General features: G+C 46.6%; 1 protein-coding gene across 1 annotated transcript; it reads right to left on the bottom strand.

The window, feature by feature from the left end:
- Positions 1 to 3,911: 3,911 nt before the first annotated feature.
- Positions 3,912 to 24,070, bottom strand: ASL (argininosuccinate lyase). Its single transcript, XM_030536852.1, has 17 exons — positions 23,924 to 24,070; positions 23,594 to 23,658; positions 20,299 to 20,493; positions 18,401 to 18,484; positions 17,705 to 17,761; positions 15,780 to 15,877; positions 14,780 to 14,857; positions 13,894 to 13,971; positions 13,080 to 13,132; positions 11,807 to 11,869; positions 10,978 to 11,092; positions 8,527 to 8,611; positions 7,378 to 7,437; positions 6,289 to 6,372; positions 5,751 to 5,831; positions 5,106 to 5,212; positions 3,912 to 4,158 (listed from the first exon to the last, which is right to left on the bottom strand). The coding sequence occupies exons 2-17, from the start codon at positions 23,603 to 23,605 to the stop codon at positions 4,008 to 4,010; spliced, it is 1,401 nt and encodes a 466-aa protein (XP_030392712.1). The 5' UTR covers positions 23,606 to 23,658; positions 23,924 to 24,070; the 3' UTR covers positions 3,912 to 4,007.
- Positions 24,071 to 24,792: the final 722 nt, after the last annotated feature.

The raw sequence follows: 24,792 nt of genomic DNA, 5'->3' as shown, positions 1-24,792 counted from the left end.
AAGGAACACTCACATGACTTCCAGCTTGGAGGCACCTGCAGCCATCTTGCTTATGGGCTTGCCAGGCCCTGTGTGTGCTTGAGACTGTGATAGAAAGTGGCTATGGTCCAATTTGCTGTGCCACATGGGGCCGGGGGATTATAGTCTTTTACCTACACTGAGCCCAATTGCTGGCACTTTACAGACCAGTAAGAAGGCACGATGAGGTCCCTGTCCGACTCCCTGACAAGCTCACAGTCTAAATAGGATAACAATTATTGCCCAATACAACTTGTACAGAATTTGAGCCATATTCTAAACTCAGTTACTCAGGATTGCCCCACCCCAAGCATTCAGAAACCATTACTGAAATCCTCTCCCCCACCCCTCCACCCATGCACCAGGACTGTCAAATAATAATTTAGGTTATTTTTGTACATCTGCTGGGATTTTTTAAACCTTGCAGGTGCTTTTGGGTCATCAAGCATTTTTCTTCAACTGTGAGAGCTAGAAGTTAACTTTTACAATAGGAAAACTGAGGTCCTCATGCATTCATATGCCTCCAGGAGCTGGGGCTTTAAGAAACACACCACATATCATGAGAGTTAGCAAGCCTACATATAAACCCAGAGGTGATTGAACCTAAATAGGTGGAGTTACTCTGAATTTCACTGACAATAGAAATTTGCCCTGTGAATTAGGGACCAGATTTATTTCCAGGCTGGTAAGAAGAGAGACATGATGTTCATTTAAAATACTTGTGAGGTGCTTTGGTACCATGGTGATGGAGGCCCCATAAGCACATACACAGATGGATATAAACTGGCTATTAATAAATTTAGGCTTGAAATTAGATGAAGGTTTCTAACCCGAAGAGCAGTGAAGTTCTGGAACAGCCTTCCAAGGGGAGTAATAGGGGAGAAAAAACTAACTGGCTTCAAGACTGAGCTTGAAAAAGTTTATGGAGGGAATGGTACAATGAGACTGCCTACAAGGGCCTGTAGCTAATTTCTGACTGTTATTAGCAAATATCTCCAATGGCCAGTGATGGGACACTCCGAGGGAGGGCTCTGAATTACTACAGATGCTCCCCAACTTACACAAGCATTCTGTTCCGGAATGCCTTGCATAAGTCGAATTTTGTGTAAGTCAGGAAAATATACCCGACAATTACGCCAAAAAAAAAAAAGCTTACGGAACGTATGGAACTTTTTCCATAAGTCCAGATTTGTGTAAATTGGCTTTGCGTAACCCAGGAAGTGTCTGTACAGAGAATTCTTTTCCAGGTGGCTGGCTGCTGGGTCTTGCCTCCATGCTCAGGGGCTAACTGATCACCATATTTCCGGTAAGGGGGGAATTTTCCCCCGGGCAGACTGACAGAGAGCCCGGAGGGGTTTTCACCTTCCCCTGCAGCCTGGTGGATTATCTGTAACTTGATGTCTTTTAAATCATAATTTGAGGACTTCAGTAATTCAGCCAGAGGTGATGGGTCTATTACAGGACTAGATGAGTCAGGTTCTGGGGCCTGTGATGTGCGAAAGGTCAGACTAGATGATCATGATGGTTCCTTCTCACCTTAAAGTCTATGCCACCAATCCTGCTTGCCTTACTTACACAGTGTGTGGGTGTTACAAAGAGAGATGCTAGAGAAATAGCTAAGAAAGATAAGCCACCTGAGTGATTATAAATGGGGCTACTCCTGAGCAGTACTAGTGAGAGGATTGGACCCTGCACCCCGATTCGTTTGTTGACAACATAGGGATACACTGCTGCACCTGCATGGAACTTCGGAGCCTCCAATCCAGCCGCATACTGTCAGCTGCAAAGCAGGGCTGTAATTGGGTAGCAGCTTTCATTCAAACTGCACCCCCCCCAACCTCGACAGGATTAAATGCCATTACAGTGAGAAATGGCAGCAGAGGAAGACGCACACAAAGGCAAGGGTGGTAAGAGATGGTTTCAGATTTTTTTTTTTTTTTAATAGGTAGAGTAAGTTTTTTCTGGTTCACTTCAGTCTCCTGGCTTGCAAGTCAAATGGCCACAGTGACTGAGCAGCTGGTAGTTAGTCACTGGACTCTTGTGTCCCAGTGACTCACTTAAAGAGACATCAGCTCTGGTTTTTCCAGCATGGTCTAAGTGAAGGGATTGGCCCTGCTCACGGGTGATGGAGAAGGGGCGGGAGGTATGTTAGACAGCTTGTGTTCATGGAATGCTTGATCATGCAGAACACCTGGGTATGATTCTCTGCGCAGCTCCGCTCCTTCAGCTGGCAGTACCCTGTGTCACACAACGCACACCCTCTGGCTGTTAACAGTTGTCGATCGGCATTAAGGGCCATCACATCAGTAGGTGGCTAAAAGCTGCTGATCCCGAGTTTGGCGATAGGGGTTAGAGGGAAGTGTCTCAGCTACAGGAGGTTTGGGAAAAGAAAGAAAATAGCTGCAAATTGGAGGCCAGGCTGTGATTGAAGTGGCCACTGCAGCTTTGATAAGACAATGCTTAAAGTGCGCCTCTTAGCAACCCAGCCTGATTTTAATTTTGTTGAGGTGGGGAGGGGCTGGCTCTGCAACCCATAACACACTCACTTAAGGCCAGGAGGTGGCACTCCTTTTTCAGCTGGCTGGTTTTGTGCGTCAGTGTAACCAGTCTTATTTCATGTCCTTTTAATCTAAGGCTCCACTCATGCAGAGGCACTGCTTTCCCTCTGCCATCTAGCAGAGTGAGCTGAGTCCTAAAACGTGGAAAATGAGCAACTGAGCATGTGATTGGTGCAAACAATGTCAGTGTCGTGTGACTGAATTGCATCTGAAAACGAGTGAGCATTTTCTTTTCATTTTAGGGCAATGGGTCCACACTAGTACCAGAGAAAGGAAAGCCTTGATTCTTGGGAAACGGGGCATTATTTTTCATGGCTGACCCTCCCCTCCCATTTGGAAAGGGCACTACCTTAGATGCCTTACACAGAGTGAAAGTGGCTTGAAGGGCCGGCTTTATTAACTGCAGGGCCCACTTCAAATACCTGGCTGTGATCCGGTCTTCGACGGCACTTTGGCGGCGGGGGATCTGCTCTGGGTCTTCCATGGCACAGAAGGACCCCCCCCCCGCTGCTGAAATGCTGCCAAAGACCCCCGGAGAGGACCTCCCGCTGCCGAAGACCCTGGAGCGGACTGCCACCGGGCGAGTGAAAAAAAAATTAAATGTGTCTCAGGCGCAGGGGCCGATTCGTGGGAATTGGATGAATCAGCCTAAAACTGGCCCCAGTGGCTTGTTTCTACCCCAACATCAACGTCACTGCAATGGTTGCAGCTATGCCAGCTTAGGCGGTGTTCTGGTCAAATCCCCTAGTGAAGTTGGAGGAGACAGAGGTGTGTGCAGAGGAAAATCACAACTCCTGTTAATGGGACTTCACTTCCCTTCACAGGTGCCAATGTTTGTTGGTGCTGGTGGGTGCTTACGCTGCCCCCTCACTGCCCCTACTGGACCCCTCCCCAAATTCCCGCCCCGCCACTTTCCTGAGTGCACCACATTCCTCCTCCTCCTACCCGTTCCCTCCCAGCACTTGCCATGTGAATCTGGCAGCACACCCACCCATTTTTCCCTGTGGGTGCTCCACCCCTGGAGCACCCATGGAGTCGGCGCCTATGCTTCCCCTTAATATGCTGGATAGCTCCTTTGGTGTTCCTTGATCCTCTTTGTACTGTACCCATTACCCCTGCATTCCCAAGGTCTTTTTCTACTGATATTAAACCTGGATGATTTTGCGCTGAAATCCTTCTTGAGCCTATGGGGACCAAGCGGCAACTCCCCCACCTAGGGCTTGCTCAGGTCAGGGTGGGCTTTCCATTCTTTAGAGCACTGGCCCAGCCAGCGCTCGTGATAGCTGAAGAAGCCCCACTGGGGTTTTCCTGTGGAAGAAAGACAAGACAGGTGTGCAAGGTTTCACTGAAAGACAATACACCCCCAGGTTTATTAACTCAGGAGTCGTGCGATAAGCAGAAACTCATGTGAATGGGACGGTTTCCCCGCCCTCAAAACAGATCTTTCTGTCTCCTCAGAAGCTCCCTCAGCTGCTCGATCTGCACCATCACGCTGCTCTTGGACGTGCCCCCCGGCGTGGTGTACTGCTCCACGCTGTTGGCATAGTCCCACACTTGAGACACGTCGGTTCCAAAGAGGGGGCTGGGGAGGCAAAGCAAGAAGGTGCGTTAGTGGAAAGCTCCACTGTGGAGTCTGACCCACAGGCTGAACGCATTTAGCTTTGCAAACTGGCTATGCCACACTCCAGTAACTGCCTGGGTTATGGAGCCCAATCCCATCCCCACTGAAGTCCAGGGCAAAATTCCCAAGGCCGCCTCCTGCCCTGCCTTGCACCTTATGTAGTCAGTTACACCTGCACACAGTGAGCACAGGCTGGGTGTAACATGCTACCCGATCAGAAGGGCGGTGTTTTACACCCGCTCTGCAGAGGTGCCAGTGACAAGGCAGGGGCAAGGCCCTGGAGAACCAGGCCTTCAGTTTTTAGAGCTGGTCACACGTGTTAGCACTGGAACGTGTCTAAATCTGCAAGACATTTAAGCCCAGCACCTTAAAGATATTTAGGTGCCTAACTCCCGCTGAAGCTTCTGGGTCCTAGGGCCTGATCCAGATCCTACTACAGTCAATCCACTCTGCTTCAGGGAATCAGCTGCATAGTCACACACCGTCAGTTACAGAAGCTGACCGCAGGCCAGGCCTTTCTGGTGCTGGCATTAATAGCAACAAAAAGTTTGACAAATAAAAATCATTTTCTAGTTGAGCCATGGAAAAATGGAAAGTTACTGCTTTGGTGAGAATTGCTGCAGGATCTGTTCCCCTCCCCAGCATACATCTCCCTGTCCATGCCTGGCTTGGGCTGAAAGGCAGCTCCCCATGGGTAAAGGGGTGCCCCTCCCTCTTCACACAGGAATCGTTTTAGGGCCCACTGTCCAGATATAAACTTCAGTAGCATCATGGTAATTTAGCCCAGAAGGGCTGGAGGAACAGTCATGTCCAGGTGAGATGATGTTGTACGAGTTGTACAACAAGGGGACAAGTGTTGAGAACCCTAGAAAATGGCCTTTGAAAGCTCTAAGTTAAGGAATACAAACCTAATGCTCTTCATGTCCTCCATAGTGAGCTGATTAATGGCGATGCCCTTTGTCTCAGCTAGGTGGACAGCCTTCCCGGACGCAGCATGGGCTTGTCTGAATGGCATCTGCAGTTAGAAGTACACACAACAAAAAGTGAGCAAGCAACTAAGGTCCAGGACCAAAGAGTGTGTGAACACTTAAGCGAATGTGGACCTTCTTTTACAAGGTGATGCAACATTCCCAGTGCTGTCAGAGGCTGGGTTTTCTGGGATACAGGGTGTGCCTGTTACGCAGGGCAACACTATCTGCAAAAATGTCTGCCAGGCCACAATGCAACAGTTACACTGCTGGGGATACAGTCAAAGGGGCTTTCAGTCCTGCTGGCTCAGGGCACAAAGACCACCCGCTGGGGATCCAACAGGACATAACCGGGTGCCTCACACGGAAAGGAGAGAGTGACCCCTTTCTCTGAAGTATCCAGCTGTTGGCACAAAATGGAATAGCTTAACATTGTTCCTACTGTGTATTGATGTCAAGGGATGTTGCAAGAGGAGAATTGAGCCCAATTGTCTTTGCAATGTGAAGCCAAGACACACTCCAATGAGTCTTTGCAGCTTCAAAACCCTCCATCATGCTTTCCATTGGGATTTCCTCAATACTTACTCCTTTACGAACCAAGTAGAGGGCCAAGTCTGTAGCCAGCATGTCAGGGCTCAACGCTTTCTCCATGTTCTCCTTATGGATCTGCGGAAGTGAGGACCATAAGCAGAAATCAACAGCTACTAACAGGTCACTGAAGAGGCCTCACACAGGAGATTTCATCCAGGAGAGGCCTGGCTTTTGAAAGGCCTCATTGCAAAAACAACCCACCAGAATAAGACATTTACTCTCTGCCTTTCGTTTTCCTACAGTAGATGATCCAGATACTGCATTTTAAACTGCTGGGAGACACACAGGCTTCAGCTAGGAGACCCCTCCCTCTCTCCTGCTGAACTAGAGACCCTCCCCTCTATACAACTCCCCTGTTCGAGGGGTCTGCACATGTGAATGTCAGTGAGATAAGTTTCAACTTGTAGGCCCAATTCTGATCTCACTTTCTATCAGCGAGACTCTTGACTTGGATGGAGTTACTCCTGACTTACACAGCATTGTGCAAGCGCAGAATCAGACCCAAAACATAGTAGTAAAAAGTTAGTCTTACCTGGAGAGTGGAAATGACTCCAGTTGCCACCTGTAGCACAGAACTCAGAGTATCGATAACATCGAACACGGCTTCCTTGTCTTCCTATTTGTTAACAAAAAAACAAAACCCGTCCACCTAGTGCAGTGAACATAGCAGAGAGCAGCAGCATCCTGGTGAGTGGACACAGTGTCCGTGCTGACCAAACACATCTGGTCTCTGTGCATGAGTGGGAATAACCACACTTGGAAGAACTGCCAGCCCATGGAGCTTTGGGCATGATGATGGCCTTCTTTCCCCGGGCACTCTAGTGCTCAGCTGAGGAGGACATTCTAACAGCAGTTCAGCCCAGCCAATGGGAATTCAGAAGGGGGCAATCTGACTACACTGTAGGTTATTTCATTTAAAAACAATCTTAAGTGAACCTTTGTGCTAGTGAAAGGCGCCAGACTGCCAGTCCAAGAGAGTGAAGGCCTGTATCAAACACAGAGCAGCAGCGCGAGCTTTCTCCATGCTGCTCTCTGCCACATGCTCTGGAGTGGCTATTGAGAGGGGCAGAGGAGCAGCTCATTCCCCAAGCTCACTCAGCTCTTGGCTGGAGACACCTACCCTTGGTTCTGTTTGTGATGCAGAAACTTTCCTGGTAGCAACTGGATGGCGACCTCACCAACTCCCTTAACGTAGCTCAGCTAACAGTTGTCAGAGGATAGAGACCCTTCATCGCAGTCACTCTGGGCCAGATTTGAGTCAGTAAATCTGGCAATAAAACTGCTGTGTCCTATTAACAGACCTCCAAGCCATCCAGACCCTGAGCCAGATCCACAACTGGTGTAACCTGGCATAGCTGCATTGAAATCAATACACTGGGTTGACACCAGCTGAGGATCTAGCTCTGTAGCCTTAAAATTCTCAATTGTCTTTTGTTCCATAATCCATCATTAGGATTTGGAGTGACTCAACTACAAACTGCAGTCTTTAAACCCCCTCATCTCTGAATATGTAACGACCATGTTCCAAGCAGGCCATGTGCAGTGTGTAAGTATGAATGGATTTTGGAGAGTGTGTTCTGTTCTGTCTATGCAAAAAATTGCAATGAGAATTCGGGTTTACCTGCAAGTCCTTGTTGTAGGTGCTTGGGAGTCCTTTGAGAATCATCATCATTCCAGAACACTGCAGAGAAGGGGAAGTTTAAGGTACTTGGATTAAAGCATGAATAGCAAGGAATTTTAAACCATTTCACTCAGCAGAGCTCCAAAGACAAGGCTGCATCCTCTGGCCAAATTTCTGTACACCAGCCATTGCTTGTTTAAAGCCTGATCTCCGGGGGGCCCACTGAAATCAGTGAGAAGGCTCTCATGGACTTCACTGGGAACAGGATCAGCCCGTTATTTGCTAGATTTTTTTTTTAAACCTTAGCCAAAACAAACACCTACTGGCAGACCAGTTAAATAAATAAATAAAAAGATGGACCATTCTCAGAATTCCACTATAGTTAGTAGGATTCTGTAGATGGTTATTAAATGGATAGCAGACATGTGCCACCTTATGCCTGTTATTCACAGTGGATGGACCTTCCCCCACCGGCAAGACTTGGCCTCTTGGTGTTGTTACTTGTAATGCTTGGTGGCCACCTTGTGCAATTGCTTCACATAGTGGTGTGTGTTTTGTAAGGATTTTGTTGCTGGTCATCCATGTTGTCCTGTTTGATCTAACTGCAATCAGTGCCAGGTTGTGGTGTGTACCTGGGATACAGCCCAGGAGGTGTGCTATGCCTGATGTCTGTAGCCTTGTGGTACAACCTTTCCTAGGGATTATATTCTACTTTGTCTAATAGCATGCTCAGAGGGGTGGCAGATGGTGGCGACGCACCATTATCTCCAGGTTACAGTTGAGGAAATGGATACCTAGGGGAAGTTAGGGCCTAATTGTTAAAGTGGCCTCTGACTTTGGGTGCCTCAAACTCTGGCACATCTTAGATCTCTGTTTTCACCCTCAGTTCCTACTGACTTGAGCTGGAATTGTGGGTGCTCAGCACCTCTGAGCCATCAGGCCCAAGGCGTCTCCTGTTCCACACACAAGTCAAACGAACCTTTTCAGCTGTAGCCTCTAACAGACTTGCCCAGGCTCCCCAGATTCAGGAAGAGAACCAGAGTATGATGGGTGGGATTTAAATTCCTCTCCCAACTACACTAGCTGGGGACAAAGACAATAGTAATGAGCACCCCAGCGCTCTGACATCTCCTCCCCTTGCAGACTCACCCTTCCAAACACACGTCCAGCCTTGCTGCGGATCAGCTCCAGACTGTCTGGATTTTTCTTCTGAGGCATCAAGCTACTCCCTGTGCTGAAAACAAAACACTGAGCACATTAGACTGGTGAGGTCCCTTTCTGTAGAGAGCGAGATGGGAAAGAGTTCACGGGGTCTCTGTACTCTGCACTTGCAGCAGACCAGGGAAGCTACACCTGCCACCACCATGTACAGTCTAACTGCACGTGGCAGGGAATACCTGGTGCTCTCCAGTGTTCATGAAGAACAGGGCTAATTTCCTCTTGACACACCCAGTTGGGGCAGGAGTTCCCAAACTGTGGAAAGCAACTGTCTGGAACTTTCCAGAAAACATCAGGAATATTAAACCCATTGCCCCATTCCCCATCAGCTCTGGCATGTTAGCAGCAGGTCTGGCATGGGGGAACGGCTCCTTGCCCCACGCGTTAGTCCTTTGCAGCCCCCAGTCCCACACGTTGGGAAATGCTGCATTGGGATGTTACAGGATATAAGGGCAATTCATAGTAAGAGACCACGCTGGGGTCACTGTGTGGAATCCAGCACACACACAGCCAGAGCTGAAGGAACTGTCAGTTCCTTTACCTGGCCGTAGACATTGACTTCAGTGGGGTTACACCAAGGATGAACTGGATCCTCTGTGCACCGGAGCAGTGTGCTATTGCTCTGCAGCCTACTCTGCTTAGTTAGTTTACATAACAAGTCAGGAGTGGAGTCTGTCCCTTTGACACTGCTGTAGCTCCATTTTAATAGAACTAGTCCGGATTTAAGCCAGCACAGCTGAGAGCAAAATCAGAGCCCCTGCATGTTAAAGTGCTGCTTGTGCAGCTGGAGTGGAGTGATTCTGTGTCTGTCTAATGAAGACTTTAAATAAGATGCAAAATATCACACTTCCCTGGGTCTCTCAGATCCCCAATATGTGCTGCTTCTCCCCTAACTCAGCCTAGACGTGCCAGATTGTCTCATGGGAAGACAGCAGGGATGCTTGTAGATAAATTTAACATGCATCTTGTCTACGGCTACCATGCATCCCTGCTCCTGAGCCTGTATCAAAGCTGCTCTGGGTTTAGCTCCGTCTAGCCAGAAAGATCTTAGCTGTCTTATTCAACAGCTATGTACATATATTGAAGGGAGCCCAGTCCCCTAAGGGTGTGGTCATTCTCGTACCAGGATATACTAACAAAATGTGGCTTGATAACCCTGTCAGAGTGAGAAATGAGATTAGTAACAGGAAATCTGGAAGGATTGCAAAACAAGTCTGTTTAAGGAAAGGCCCTTTTTACGGGAACTCCCAGCACAGGAGGATTTTATTATTATTATTATTATTGGTTTCTCATTTACAGCCTGATTCCACAAGTGTTTACTCAGGCAAAATGCCCAGTGAGTACGACAGAAGATTCAGCAGAGTAGGGCTACAGGATCTGGCCTTTACTGGGATCAGAGTAAAAATATTTTTTTAGTAATATGTCTACTTTTAAAGCTCCTAACGTCTGACACTCTAGTATTAATTTGCATGATATTTCTGTGAAGCAGGGAAGTCCCCCTTTACCATGCCCATCTTACAGGCAGGCAAACTGAGTCAAGGAGGCTGAGTGATTTGCCCAGTGGAACTGGCAAGGAAGGAGTAGAATCCACAACCAATCTCCTAGCAGCAATTCATTCCAAAATGGAAATAGTCACACAAGTAACCTGGTCTCCCTGCATCTAAGAGAAAAATCAGGTTAACGGGGAATATTTGTCCAGGTGCAGAAGTGAATGATAAGAGACCGCTCAAACACACACTTTTACTGGGCATCTGACAGGACTTTGCAAGCAGGAGGCTCCACATCTGAGTACAGTTCAATTGTCTCTCTTCACACCTGACTGAGAAGCCAGTCTCAGCTCAACGCCAAGCCTGTCATTAGGATATGGCAAATATATAATGCCCATCCCTGCCTCCCCAACCCACCCCCGGCCTATGCCGTGGTGATGGGGACAGGACACAGGCATCTCTGGGGAGCTAAGGATACTAGTGGGTTGAAGAGAGGGTACAGAAAAGTGGGTGCTGGAAGCATGCTCCGTTGGGTTGGGAAGAGGACATCTGAAGTACATGTATGTTACTGCCAGCCCACCAAGCAGACTACCTTTTGGGGGGGCTATGCCCCAGGGCCATCTTTATTCTCCCTGCCTAGTTGTGAAAGCCCCCCTCTATCATAGCAACCCACTCAGAGAAGTGCTAGACACTCCCTCCTGATCTCAATGCAGGGTGTGTGCGATGCTGATTTATAGCAACTCGCTTGATTGAGGTTTTGGGGTCTTTTCCTCCACGATCCCGTTTATATATAAAAAAAGGTTTGAATACAATTCATTGGAGCTCCTTTTATTTGGAATGTGGGAAATGGGCTGGTGTGGGGGAAATAGGACTGCGATAAGCTCTAGAGAGTTACCTGTAGGCATCAGACAGAGTCACAAAGCCAAATTCCTTTGTACTATAGATGATGAGATCCTCAGCCATCTTGCTTAGGTGAATCATTAACAAGGAGGCAAAGAAGAGAAACTCCACTGCAGAGAAGGGTGACAGTCAAAAGCATATGAAGGTCTTATTTTGGCTGCCATTGCTAGTCACAGTTGTAATTTAGCTGCAGGAAAATTCAGGCTGTAAACAGCCATAAGTATGTGAGGTAAAATTCAAGTGTGACTTAGGAGCCAAAGACTCATTGAAGTCAATGGGACTCAGGCTCCTAAGTCACTTAGGCACCTTCAAAGCATTTGCCTGAGATTTGTGGAAGGCCCGTCACTTGGGTTGTTGCACAAAGCCCTGACAGTTTCAAAGTAATGGTGACTCCATCTCCTCAGCACATGCCATTGGGAGTTTCTTTACCATGAGGGACTGAACTCCTCTGGAGGGGCGATATCCTCACCATAGGTAAATTGGCATAGCACTGGAGTCAAAGGAGCTCTGCAGATTTAGGCTAGCTGAGGATCCGGACTCCAGGGGCCCAACTTCAGCGGCTTTGGGTCACAAATATAACACCAGATACCCACTCGGCTCTCTATGAGCTGAGGGGTGAAAACATTAAGTACTATCTGGTCGTATCAGTTTATTGCCAGGTTAAGAGCTCAATCCTCCCACCAGGACGTGCAGGGTGTGTGTGTGAAACCACCACATCTGAGCTTTTCTCCCCCTTGAAAAGTTTAGTGGGAAGAATCTCAGAGAAGCAGGTTACCGGCGAGCATTCAGGGAGGGGGGAGGGAAAGTGATAAAGTTGCACCTACCCACGAAGTCTCGCTCACTAGTTGCATCCATGCTGTTCAAGCTGATGGAAGCAAAATCAAGTTCTGTAATTTAAAAAAAAACCACATACACAGGGTCAAACCACTGGCTATTATTTGAGCTCTGAAGGCCTGGTTCACCAGGCCACCCAAGCATGAACTTAAACTTTAAGCAGGAGCAGTGCCATTGCTACTCGCCTGCTTAACGTTAAGCACATGCTTAAGAGTGGTGAAGAATTAGGGTCTTAATTATTAGCCATAGACTTTCAAGGGAACAGAAGCTGATCAGCTCTGCTATTGTGTTCCTCTTGCAGGCACCAGAGCATCAAATATTTGTAATCTCATCTCACTTCAGAGAGTATTTTTATCACAAGAGAAGGACTGTGACCCCTAAGCAAAGTACGTTGCAGTTGATGGGAGTCTTCCCATTGATTTCAATGGGCTTTGGACCAAGCCTTCTAGTGTCATTTTCCAAGCAGCAGGGTAAGGGATTGCAAAATATCTAGAGGGTGGAGTTGGAACACGTGGTTTAATGGCCACCTGTCACAGATGGCTCCAGAGTGCGCCGTTTCCAACCAGAGTCCGCTTCAAGGACCCACAAAACTCAGGGACGTACTGCCTCGTCTTTGATGGAGGGTTCTGAATTTAACAAGACCTCTGGGATCTACTGCTGTCAGAGTGCATGGATCAGCATCTTGCTGCCTGTGCGTCATCTTAGGCAGATGCAAAGAGGAGTGTTCCCTGCCAGTGACAGCTGTAGCAAAATGCCCCACTACCAGGGCTTCTCTTAAGAGTGCTGGAGAAAGGGTTGGGGGCAGGGAACTCGCTGCGTGTCCCCTGCTACTGTGGAGAAAGGAGAAAGCATAGCAAGGGGAAGTGAGGTGAAGACCCTCTATAGCAGGATGGGCAAACTACGGCCTGTGGGCTGGATCCAGCCCACCAGCTGTTTTAATCTGTCCTTGAGCTCCTGCTGGGGAGTAGGGCTTGCCCTGCTCCGGTGCTCCATCTGGGAAGCAGTTTCTACCCACATATCAGAAATAGCCATAGTGAGGGGCATCTAATCTCCTAAAGCCTGTCCTGTTTTCCACATAATGTACATTAAATGTATTTGGCTGATGGGGGCATTAATCCCCTACCACCTCATGAAAAGGGTGTAGTACCTACAGAAGTCAGCATTTTGCTTAAGTGATCTAGTCTATGATGCAGCAGTCAACCTGTTACCATCCCCAGACTTGTCACTCACTAACTCAGTTCTGTGAATGGGAAGACAATTTACCTTTACGCAGAAACTCTCGATCGATACCCAGTGGGTTGCCAGCTACAGCACCGCTGCAAGGCAGAAAGAAACTTCATGCATGACACCCTGCATTCTGACACTCACAAACCTGCAGCAGTGTCCACAACACAAACTCCAGTTACAGAAAGCGGCGAGAGACGCCGGTCTTAAGACTGGTGATACCTGGCTGCTTTTTCTACTGCACTGCCCCATTGCACACTGTATGTGGGCAGCTGTAGTATATTTTGTAGCTCCTGGCCAAAGTCAACCAACGTGAATAAGGCATGTTTTCTATTTTGAAGTGTTTAGAGCAGGATCCTGTACTCAACAGAAGAGCCTTCAGATACTGGAGATCTCTTCTGCAAATCCAGACAGCCATGTCTGAAATATCTGCCTCCCAGGGGGCACTGGGCTGAAGGCACAACATTACACCTGAGAAGCACTAGCAGTCTGAGTGCTCTCAGTCCACATTGGCTCAGGTAGGCTAACAGTCCATCAATGGATATCACACAGATGGATCCCTCCAATGTAGACAGAGCTGTAGATGATGCAGAGCAATGATTAGGGTAGTCAGAAGGAATTTATCAAAAGTGGGTGTCGGAGGGGGGTATATTACTTGCATACGAAGGTTATAAGCTTTGCCATCTATACCATTTACAACTGAGAGCTCAACAACTTCCTCTATCAGCACATACAGCTCACATTGGGCTCACTGAGTAGAAGGACCTCAACTCTCACATATGTGTTTTCTCTGTAAGATACACAAGTGTTACCCTCCCACACAAAAAACAAGCAAAACAACTGAACGCTTTACCTTCCCAACGGCAAAACATTGATCCTTCTCCTCACTTCTCCCAGACGCTCAGAATCGCGGGTGAATGCAACTGCATGACTGTGGGGAGAAAAACAAAAGGAAAAGAAGAGGACAGGTAGGAAAGAAGCCTGTTTCACATTTTCCTCTCTAAAGTGGAATGTAACTGTGGTAAGGAGTGCCAGGTTGTCAACTCTGGAGACCAGAATCTTATTTATCAGCAGATCACAGAGCCCATGGTACCGTTGGTATGGAAAGCATGGTGCCCAGACACTAGGGTGAGAGGTGCTTTGTCAGTGAAGAGATGGAAAGGCCAGCAGCAGTGCAAGCTTCCCCATGCTTCCCCCTCCAGTGAGCTGCAACGCTGGCCTACAGGGACCACCTCTAAGTGGGAGACAGGTGCCCTCTTTTTCATGGCCCCCTCAATCATCTGCTCTCTGCAAAATCTACTCAAAGTAGACTGTGGGCTCAGAACCTTAGTAAACTAAGTGCAGGTTAAAATGGAGCTGTTAGGGTTGGTCTTATGGTCTTTTGTGGCAGAGCCTATGAGCTACTCTAAGTTTAGTTCCTGAGCTTGGCTGCCTGGTGTTTGTGCAGGGAGAGCTTTGGATTTTATGCACTCAGCCCGTGTTTCTTCTCCGAACCCACCCACAACCGAGGAAGAGCATTAAGGAAGGTTAACTCAGCATAGGGCTCCTGGTAGCATGAAGTTTGGTGTGCTACCCATCCCAGCTCGGACATCTTGCAAAACAGCAGCTTCCTAGGTTAGCTTTGGGGGTGACTTCTGCGTCACCACGTGCTGATGTTACAAGGAGACAAGGCTGCATGTATAGCGGTCAATGAGCTAGTCCCCAAGGACAAATTGTCACAGCAGATCCTGCGAAGTTACCTGAGTAAAAAGTGGCTCCACCGGATTGGCTGAGCTCTTTGCAGATGAGTATAGCCAGGAAAGATCACATCAGTTTCTCTGCAATAAGAAGTAAGAGAGGAGGGAGAAAAGGGAGACAGCTGATCTACAGTTCAAAAGAGTCTAGCAAATCCAACAACCTGCAAATTATGTGCTGGAGGCTCACAATAAGCCAGGAAGTACCGAGCACAATAACCATTTAATAACAGATGCAGTAGCTCAAACAGAAGCTATGGGCTTGATGCAGAAATAACTGGGGGAGGTTGTTTGACTCGTGTTCTATAGGGATAATCACAATGGTCCCTTCTGGCCTTAAATCCATGAACCAATTGTCAGAGCCAGGATTAGAACTCAGAAATTCCCAGTCCAGTGCATACTCCACTAGGCTTTCAAGATGCTTTTGTACCATTATTGGTTTAGGGTAGTACAAACCCTATGTTGTATAGTAGTTATTTATCCTCATATTTGGTAGCTATGAAGAGAACTGTGACATTAAAGTATCCTGTAATGAAGGCTCATCAGTCTATGATAAATTGTTTGGATCACTGTAGTTTAGTCAGCTGCTACAGTCATTACTGTTGTTAATCGTTACAATCTGGAAAGGTTGAGCAGTCCCAGCTGCCTCTATTTGATTTTGCTTTATTAAAATTAAGTTTTAGCCTCTTCAACATGATTTGTTGCCAGGATACATCTGGGATAAGAGGAAGTCTCCATGCAGCAGGCCAGCCATTCCCTGAGAGAAAAGAAGGGGCCAATCCTATTACCCGGACCATCAGCTGCAGCTGCATGCACTTTGCCTGACTGTACATGGACACTATGAGTTTAATGGAAAGAACACCACTGACTTCAAAGGAGTGTTGCTGATTTAAGCTACATAAGGACCTGGCCCAGAATTTTTAACATCACAGCACACAAGCAGCTTCCCCAAGAGATTCCACAGCGTTTCGTTTCATAGCGTGGACTTGGAAAAATAAGGACTTACGCAGCAGCCCGTTCCACCAGAGTCTTGATAAACTGCAACAGGTGAGCAGACAGGACAGAGCAGGAATTTCGCATATAGAGTCTCAAGTCAGTCACAACCTGCAAGAGATCCCCAGTCAGTCACGATAGAGCATGATGTACATTGTGACCAAACAATACTCACCAGGTCATTTGACTTTTGCCAGCTTGGGGAACTGGATAACAAAGTCAACCCCACCTCCCCCCCACACACACACATGCTTTCAATAGTGAAAACAACTTCACAGTGCCTTACGCATGCCATTCAAGCAATTCAGGGCTTTCAATATAATTAATCATTAAATGGGAGTTTCACTATATTTGAGTTTGCTCTCCAGGGGCCTGATCCAAAGCCAATGGGAGTTTTTCCATTAACCTCAATGGGCTCTGGCCCATGCCCCATCAGTGGTTCCCTTAACAGAAGGTCTATGAACCTGTAACTCCCGCTGATGTTAGGACCAGGTCCCAGCCACTGCAGAAGACAAACATAGAAGGGAAAATAATCACATAAGCTAATACAAGCATCAAGGGACTCAAAATATAACATCAAGCAGCCCAAAGCTTAGAGGTCTGGTCCGTCTACCTGTCAGAAGCCAAAAGCTCACAGATAACCCTAAGCTTTTTTCTGGGAAACCTGTACTCCGTGCTCAGACACACAGGACCAGATCCAGTGCTGAAGCGAAGCCATTGGAAAGACTGCATTAATTTCAATGGGTGCTGGATCAGGCCCATAGACAGAGAAGTGAAAAACAAAATTATCTAGGGAAAAAAAAGAACTAGAAGGTGGGGGGTGGAGAATAAGTCTGGGAAAAGTTATGGACTCGATATTTTAGTCGATCAGATGAAAACACAATATTTGTCCCTAAGGTCAAGAATACGGCTTGCCAAATGAAATTACTGCAATAGTCAGCAGCCTGGACTAACATCTGAAGCTCTGAGTTGAAAAGGACGAGGAGTCAGTACTGCTGAGTAATGGTGATAAAATGGAATATACTGGGACTATAAAATTAACAGTGACCAAAAAAGTTAGAAAAACTGATAGAGGTCAAAGCAGAAGTGTGAAAATTAACTGCAGGTGTTTGCCTAACCATAGCAACAGCTTTGGTAACTGCAAAGCTCTTCACATTTAATTGCCGGACCACACACGTGTGAGCTATAAAGAAAGATCCCCGTGTCTATGGGCTAGACTTGGGACTCTAAAGTCCCTCAGAAATGCAAACATAACCTACAGTGCAGTTACACAAACATAACCCCCTCGCTGGGAAAATGCAAGTTTCTCTCAGGGCTACTAGATCCCAGAGTCTTCAGCAGACAGCTAGATGCCTTCCAAAGCAGTGCATATGTGCGCCACTCCCTCTGTTTAGCAGCACTTCTAACCTGCTCAAGTGTGTGTGAGAGGATCACCCTTTAGTGGCTGCAGAAAATAGATCAGACTATGACTAATACCACAGCTATCTTGGGTTCACCTTCAGCTCAAGTGGTTGGGACTGAGTCCCGAGTTCTGTTCTTGCTTTGGACGATTAAGTTCACGCAGGAATGATGTTCAGTCCAGGTGCCTGCCATGGAACGGCTGCAACTTGTCTGAAAGAGTCTTGAAGCACCTTGGGTTTTCTCTTTTGCACAGAGCTACTACTGAGTTCCAAAGGAACGCTGTGCAAGAGTCTGGCTGCACCGTCTTGGCCAAAAGAAATGGAGTTCAATTTGTGTTTGTACCCAATACCATTGCTCAGCAACTGTGCTCATTCTGTCAACCCACCACTCATGGGCCACTAGATGAGCTGCACACCCGCAGTGACTAATTCCCAAGGGAGCATGTTGTGGATGTCAATTAAGAAAAGGGAAAGGAGGTAGAAGGAAATAAAGGAGACAAAGCAAGTACTGAACGACACGAGGCAATTCTTGCCATACTTGATCATTCCGGCTTCGTCCGGTGTGCAACTTCCCAGCTACATCCCCAATCAGCTCCTGAGGGCAAGAGAAGAATTTCCAGCAGTGTTAGCAGTATTGAAACGATAAGGACTGCAGAGAAAGCAGACCTCACCTGCCCTTAAAAGTCAAGGCCTGGATTCACAAACGCTGATGCAAATGCTTAACTTTATGCAAGCAAATAATACACTGGAGCCATGCAATTCAGGGCAGTCAGTTTTGTTATGTGCTAGTACAGTGCTTGGTCCACAATGGGGCCCTGATCAGGGGCCCTACATGCAATTGCCATATAAATAATCCCCATGAGGGCCTTTCAGCACCACCAGACTATACATATTCAGTAGTAACTAATAATATGTTAAGCATGTGGTTAACATCCATAAGTAGGATCAGGGCCCAAGGCTGCTTTGGGCCAGGTCTGGTCAAGTCTTCTCCTAGTAATATTTTGGGACAGCCTTCTCTCACTCTGAATACAAAATAAGATGGGGGGAAAAATATACGCCACCAAATGTATAAATAAGAGTTTTGACATTGCAACATATTTTTAATTCTCTCAATAGGGATGTAGCCTAAAAAGGAAACAGATCAAAGTATTTAAGGGGAGAAGACTTATTTTACTACTGCCAGACTGATCAGAGGCATGACTTGGAAGTTATCAGGAAATTAGAGGAACTGGACCTTTAGTCTGCGTTCGTTGGCAGTGTGGATATCCTCATCACTTTTGTTCACCACAAAGGCTCCCCTGGACCATTCTTCAGAAATCTACATCAGCAAAAGACACCGGTCAGTGGTTAATGACGCTTCTTTACTGCCCAACGGTGTTGGAGGCTTGATTTAGGCAGGTTTGTAAAATGTTTTGCAATCCTTGGATCTAGTAACTGGGGCGTCATCCTGATCTCAAACTAGTGCGATTAAATAACTTGACTGAAATCACTGAACTTACATAATGGTGCACAAGAGATCAAAATCAGGAACTAAAAAGTGCAAAGCATTATTAAGAGACTCTTGCTGTCAGATTAGAAATACATCTTAAGTCTCATTAAAATTGCATCAGATCAATGCCACACCCTCCTTCAGGGTGCAGGAATATATGTTGCACTTTCCGGGGGATGCGCTCCATGAATCTGTTCTTCCATCTCTAGCTACTAACCTTTACGACATGGGAGGTTAAAAATGCACTTGACAAAGTGAGTTGAAAAGTCAACCAGCAATACAACCCACCAACATTTTCATACGTAAACACAGTATGGATTTCCCCATTGTTCACAATGTGTAATCAGCAACAATGGATTAACAGAGACGAATTCCCCTGGCTTATCTGCTGACTTTTCTCTTTACCCCTACACAATATGGTGATTTAATTCAGACAGCCAGACACAAGAGCATCCTGTGCGTCAGCTCAAAGAGACCGTTCCCAATTTCTACTGAAAAACAATTCCTGAGTACTGTTTGTTCCGGGAAGGGGGTTTGCACTGAATGCACCTCAGCAGGGTGTCTCAGCTTCTATAACGGCCTTTAATAACATTTGTAGAAGACTTTCAGAACCCACATTCCTGCCATATTACCTGGGGTCACAGGCTACCAGCCAACATTTATTATATTAAACATGGTTCTTTTTCTTCTAGATCTAAGCACATCTTAAACAGATGCTATTGAGGCTGTTGATCTTAAATATGGGACTTTCTCTACACACAGGCTCCTATCTTTAACACACATATAGCGCAAGCCATTCACAGATGGGGGGGGGAATGCAGGTTGAGAGATTAAGTGAGTTTTCCGAAGGTCACAAGAGCAAGCCAATGTCAGACAACATTAGAACTAGAGTTCCTGGCTCCCTGGCCTGTGTTCATGCCATTAGAACGTGTTACTCTTCAGGATTCCAGGGATCTAAACATATCCAAGTAGTCCCAAGACATACACTGCCATTTCCCCAAAAACAGAATGGTGCAGGCATGCTACAGAAATCAGTAAAACAAAAACCCTCCTCTTTTTGAAGTGAAGAGCAAATAAAGGATAGACTCATGAACATGAGTTGCCTCTTTGGGAAATCATTCACTTTTGTAATACCTCCAGATATTGTGGTGCTATAGCTATCCACAGAAACGACAAATCTTTCAGAGTCGGAAATGGCAGGGGTTTGGAGTGGGCTTACAGATTTGTTGTGCTTGATTATGTGTTTCTGCCTGCAGAAACAGAGACACTAAAATGGGAGATCTCCACCAGGCAACTGTTTGGGGGCATGAAGCAGGCTAAGCACAACATGGGTTAGAGTGCGTACACCTGAACGGGAAGCAGAGATAAGCCAAGGGTCAGGACAGATGCTGGACCCCCAACTTTATAATCAAAGACATGATTCAAGACACCATCCCTGTTCAGGGAAGCACGTAATGTGCCTACTTTTAAATAATGGGACTTAAACATGGTTTTCTTGAATCAGGAAGATTACAATGCAGACTACCTGAAAAGAGGAAGATCAACAGCCAAGTAGCAGTGGCGAAAGCTTCAAGTCAGAGTGGGTACCTTGTGGCAATGCCTGACAGCTTTTTACCACACCCTGTGCTCAAGCAAATACATACCTTTTCTAATCCACTCAGAATCTTCTCCAAATCGCCCTTGGTTAGAATCCCAGACTTCTCCAAAGCCTTGGCATAAGCCATGCTCCCTCGGATGTCAACTTCCGACAACCGCTGGTCATAAGCCATGGAAGAGTTGAGAGCCTCCATGATGGGATCAGTGCCTCCTACAAATCTTCCTCCCCAAAGTTTATCCCCCTACGGAAAAGGAAGTTTTTTTAAAAATGCAGCTTAAAAGGACATACTAGTAAATCTGAAAGAACCTTCAAAGAAACACTCCTTGGGATGAGTATTAATCCTGAGGGGCAGCATCCCTGAATCTACCAGAATAGAAGGAACAAATTGAGACCTGGTGTAAGTGAGTACAACTCTGTCAATTAATTTGGCCTATTACACTGACTTCCATTGAAGTCAACAGGCCAACTTTGGCGGTAACGTCAAAGGTGTTGTAAGCGAGTTTACACTGCTGTAACCTGTGCAGAGAGAAGCCAGGACAAAAGGGAGCAAGGAGGTCCTGCTTTAAACGTATACATTGAAACCCTCTGTCCGTAGCTTCTCCTGTTACATCTCTCTCTCCCAGGCCCTTATCATGAGTCCATCTCCCTTAGGTACATTTACCAGTTTGTAATCACCTACAAAAAACTTGACTACAGTTTGGCAGCTGGTGTGCTAAGGTCACTGCCTACCACGCTGTCCACTATTTCCTTGTGGTCCCCCATCCATCTGTCTGTAGCCACTTGTTGTCTCTTGTCTTGTATTTAGATTGTAAACTTCTTGGGAAAGGGGTTATCTTTTTGTTCTGTGTTGACACGTAGCACACTGGGGTCCTAGGCACTACCGCAATGCAAATAATTATAGGTCACCTCTGAATTGCGGTGAATGGGAACTGCCAGTATTCATCTAAGAGCAGAATGTGGCCCATGCTCAGATAATAAGCAATACAGCCTTTGAATCATCATGAGAGCACAGACCAGAAAAAGGCTGACGTCATATTCAGAATGCCAGGACTCTTGCATGCCGTTCCAGAGATGGGCAGTTTGTTTTTGTCATTAGTGTCTAGCTACTGAACCGTTACTGCTGAATCACGGCCCCTAACCAACTGTACTTTGCCCCTAACACAAGTATGGCATCTTTATGTCCTCATTTTTCAAAGTGAGTATAAGGGCATGTGACACACAACCAGCGTTGACCTCTCTTTTAAAGCAGTTGAAAGCTCTGACATCCTTTTAGAGCAAAATAATTGGTCAGCAAAGGACATAGCAAAGACTAGCACTTTTCCAGTGTTTTGAACAAATAATGACATGTTTGTTATAAAGAATAAAAATCAGGGGAGGGGTTTTAAGTGAGAGGGAGCTGTGGGCAGATACAAGCTACCTCTATTAAAAACACTTCTGGAATTATAAAGTATTTTAAGTTCACATTGTGCCAGAGTCTCTCCTCACTTATACTAGTGTGAAGCAGGAATAACTTCATTTACTGCAGTGGTGTTACACCAGGATAAAAACAGTGTAAGCGGCAGGAGAATCAAGCCTGCTGTTTTAACTTTCAAGGACAGGTTTTGGTTTGTTAAACGCAGTTACACTGCATTTACAGAATAAGTCAAATGAGTCAAAATTTACCCTGGTGTAAATCTACTGCATTGATTAATTTGACATTGGAGTGTGGCATTACAATATTCTTCATGGGCACCTTTGTGAAGCGAACACACTTTAAGCCACTCAAATGCGTAAACCTGCATGTGACCTATTTCACCATGCATTTGTACAACGGCATTGCTTCATTAGCAAACAGAAACATGTGTCCCCTTGGTCCCATGTCACTTGTTTACACAGATGGACACACCCCTGAAGTCCTTACACAGGCAAAACTCCCACTGACATCAAATAGGATGTCTGTTTGTGTAAAAACTCCATGTTTTGGCCTAACAGATTCAAAAAGAAAGTTTCCAAAGCAGATATTAGCAGACAGAGGAGCAAATGGGAACCATTTACAGGAAGTGCCTGTAGCAGAGTTTAAATGGATACTTGTGCCCATCTAATACATTTCTCACACCCCTTCTACTCTCTCTGCAGGCCAGGAATCACAGCCACCTTCTCTGGCAGAGGACTGGATAGGACCCAGTTTCAAGTTAATCAGTGCCACTATTTCATCAGCTAGCGGGGTCATTGTTAAGCAAGTCTTTCCCCAAGGACTGTCTCCACAGATCTACCAATCCCTGATGAACAAAGATTGTTCCTGGGATGTATCTTACAGTCCCTACGGGGGCAATACACTTAGTGAAGTCCTGGGGAGTTTTACCCTCAAGACTGTAGAATTAGGGCCTATAGTTGGAGATTTTAAAAAATTTATTGTCAGGGCAGCTTTGTTAATACAGCCATTTTTAATTCTAAATTTTGTCAGTCAAATTCTGCACAGTCTCAGCTTTGCTACCACCTAGATTTTGGCATCATTTTGATTTCCTCTGCTGTTTCAAGTGAATGGCATTTTGCCTGTCAAACCTATACAATTACACAGCCTGATCTCTGCAGAACTTTAGAGTAGATATGATTGTTTCCTCATCAAATCTGTACTAAGGACAAGTGAAGGGGGACGAAATCTGGAGATCAGCATGAGACCATAGAAGCATTTGGACTGGGGAATGCGGAAAGACATATCTATGTGTTTTGTTTCAGGTTCTCCACATATTGTTAGGCATAAACAGACAATTGAGGTAACTGAACCTTTACTGCAAATGATTTAAAAAAAAAAGTCTAGCTGTGAACATGCAAACAGTTTCTCTCATCTTTTAGAGGTCACAGAATTTCATAATATATTTTGTAGGGGCTTCTCCCGCAGTCAAAATTTGCTGCCGGTTGGACTATGGAAAGAGCAAGGCTGGCAAATTTTGACAGGTGAGAGACGCTTATCAGAAAAGTGATAACAACAGTGCACAATAGCAGATAAGGCCAAGAAGACTGGTGCTAGCAATTTTTGAAAATGGAAAGCATGAACCGCTATGGGAACTGGTCAGATTTTGCTAACCGGGGCCAGTGCTGAGAATGCAGCATTTGTATAGAGAAGCGTCTTGGGGAAGCAACTCTACAAGTGGGTGTCCAAAGAGTGATAAACAGGAGAGCGACAGCCACCTAAAAGAATGAGTCTTGGAAATGGGAAGAAACCCTCAAATAAATGGAGGTCTGCAATATTCTTGACTCACACTTACTCCAGAAGAATTTACTTTCCCTTTGGAGCAGCTCCCATGACAGACAACTGCTAATTAGGGGACAGCTCCTGATGATGCATCAAAGCTCACACTCACCTCAGATGCCATGTCGGATGAGTTTTTCTCCTCTCTCCTCCCGAAACCTCAGCAACGTGTGCAACCTGCAAGACAAGAAGCCGCTGATTCTTCCCCTCAGCCGGGCGGGGCAGTGTGCAGCTTTGGGGTACGGCGCTGCAATGTGTTTCCTCTAAACCAGGCTGGAGCACAGCACAGAAGGAAAGCTGCACCATCAGTGCCCGCACGCAGCACAGGGGCTGGCTCGGGCCGGGTTACACAAGGCGGAAGGCAATTGCCCTGCCCGGAATAAGGAACAGGGACAGATCCGCTGTAACCCGACGCGCCCCGGTCGCTCCCAGCCCTGCTCACCTGCTTTGCTGCAAAGCACCAGCGCTGCTCGCCTCGCTGGCCCGAGCCCGGCTGCTTTTTCATGCCACCGGCACCCCGGGGAGGGGCCGAACCAAGCCTGGAAATGCTCCGGAGGGTCCCTCCCAGCTCCAATCCCCGCCCCCCCCCGCCTGGCTGTTCTCTTCTCCGTCCGCCTCCAGGCTGCCTCTGGTTAATGCGTCAGCCTCTGCAAGGCTAAAAAGTGGGAGAGATCTGCAGAGGGAGTGAGATCGAGTCTATCTCATTTGTAGGGAGACAACTTGGGGGGGGCGCTATGGGGTACAGGGGAGAGACTCCCGCATTATGCATGTTTGGGGTGACCAGATGTCCTGTTTTTATAGGGACAATCCTGATCTTTGAGTCTTTTTCTTATATAGGCTCCTATTACCCCCCACCCGCTGTCCTGATTTTTCACACTTGTTGTCTGGTCACCCTATGTATGTTGGGGCAAACACCCTGCCAGGGGGGTAATTGTAAGGCATATGATTCCTTCTGGGGAGCAACACAAGGGTTTCCTATGAGTGTTTCAGTGACAAGGTGGGTGAAGTGTCATTTATTGGAACAACAGAAGCTTTTGAGCTTACCTAGAAGCAGAGCTGTGTGTGGCTGGGAAGCTTGCCTCACAAGTGATACCTTAGCACACCCACCTTTTCTCTTTACTGTCCTGGAACCACCAGGGCTACGGTACCACCGCTTATTTCAATGACAGACATCTGAAATCTCAGCTCATTATTTAGTAGGCGTTTAAAATCTTCTGCATTCCAAAAATAAATAAATAAAATTGCACCAGCTGGAGATATACCCAAGCAAAGTGCTTTCAATTCTATACCTATTGTGGGTAGGGATCAATC

The sequence above is a fragment of the Gopherus evgoodei genome, chromosome 17, assembly GCF_007399415.2.
Source record: "Gopherus evgoodei ecotype Sinaloan lineage chromosome 17, rGopEvg1_v1.p, whole genome shotgun sequence".
In the NCBI taxonomy this organism is placed as follows: Eukaryota; Metazoa; Chordata; order Testudines; family Testudinidae; genus Gopherus; species Gopherus evgoodei.
This window is presented reverse-complemented; position numbering and strand designations above follow the sequence as displayed.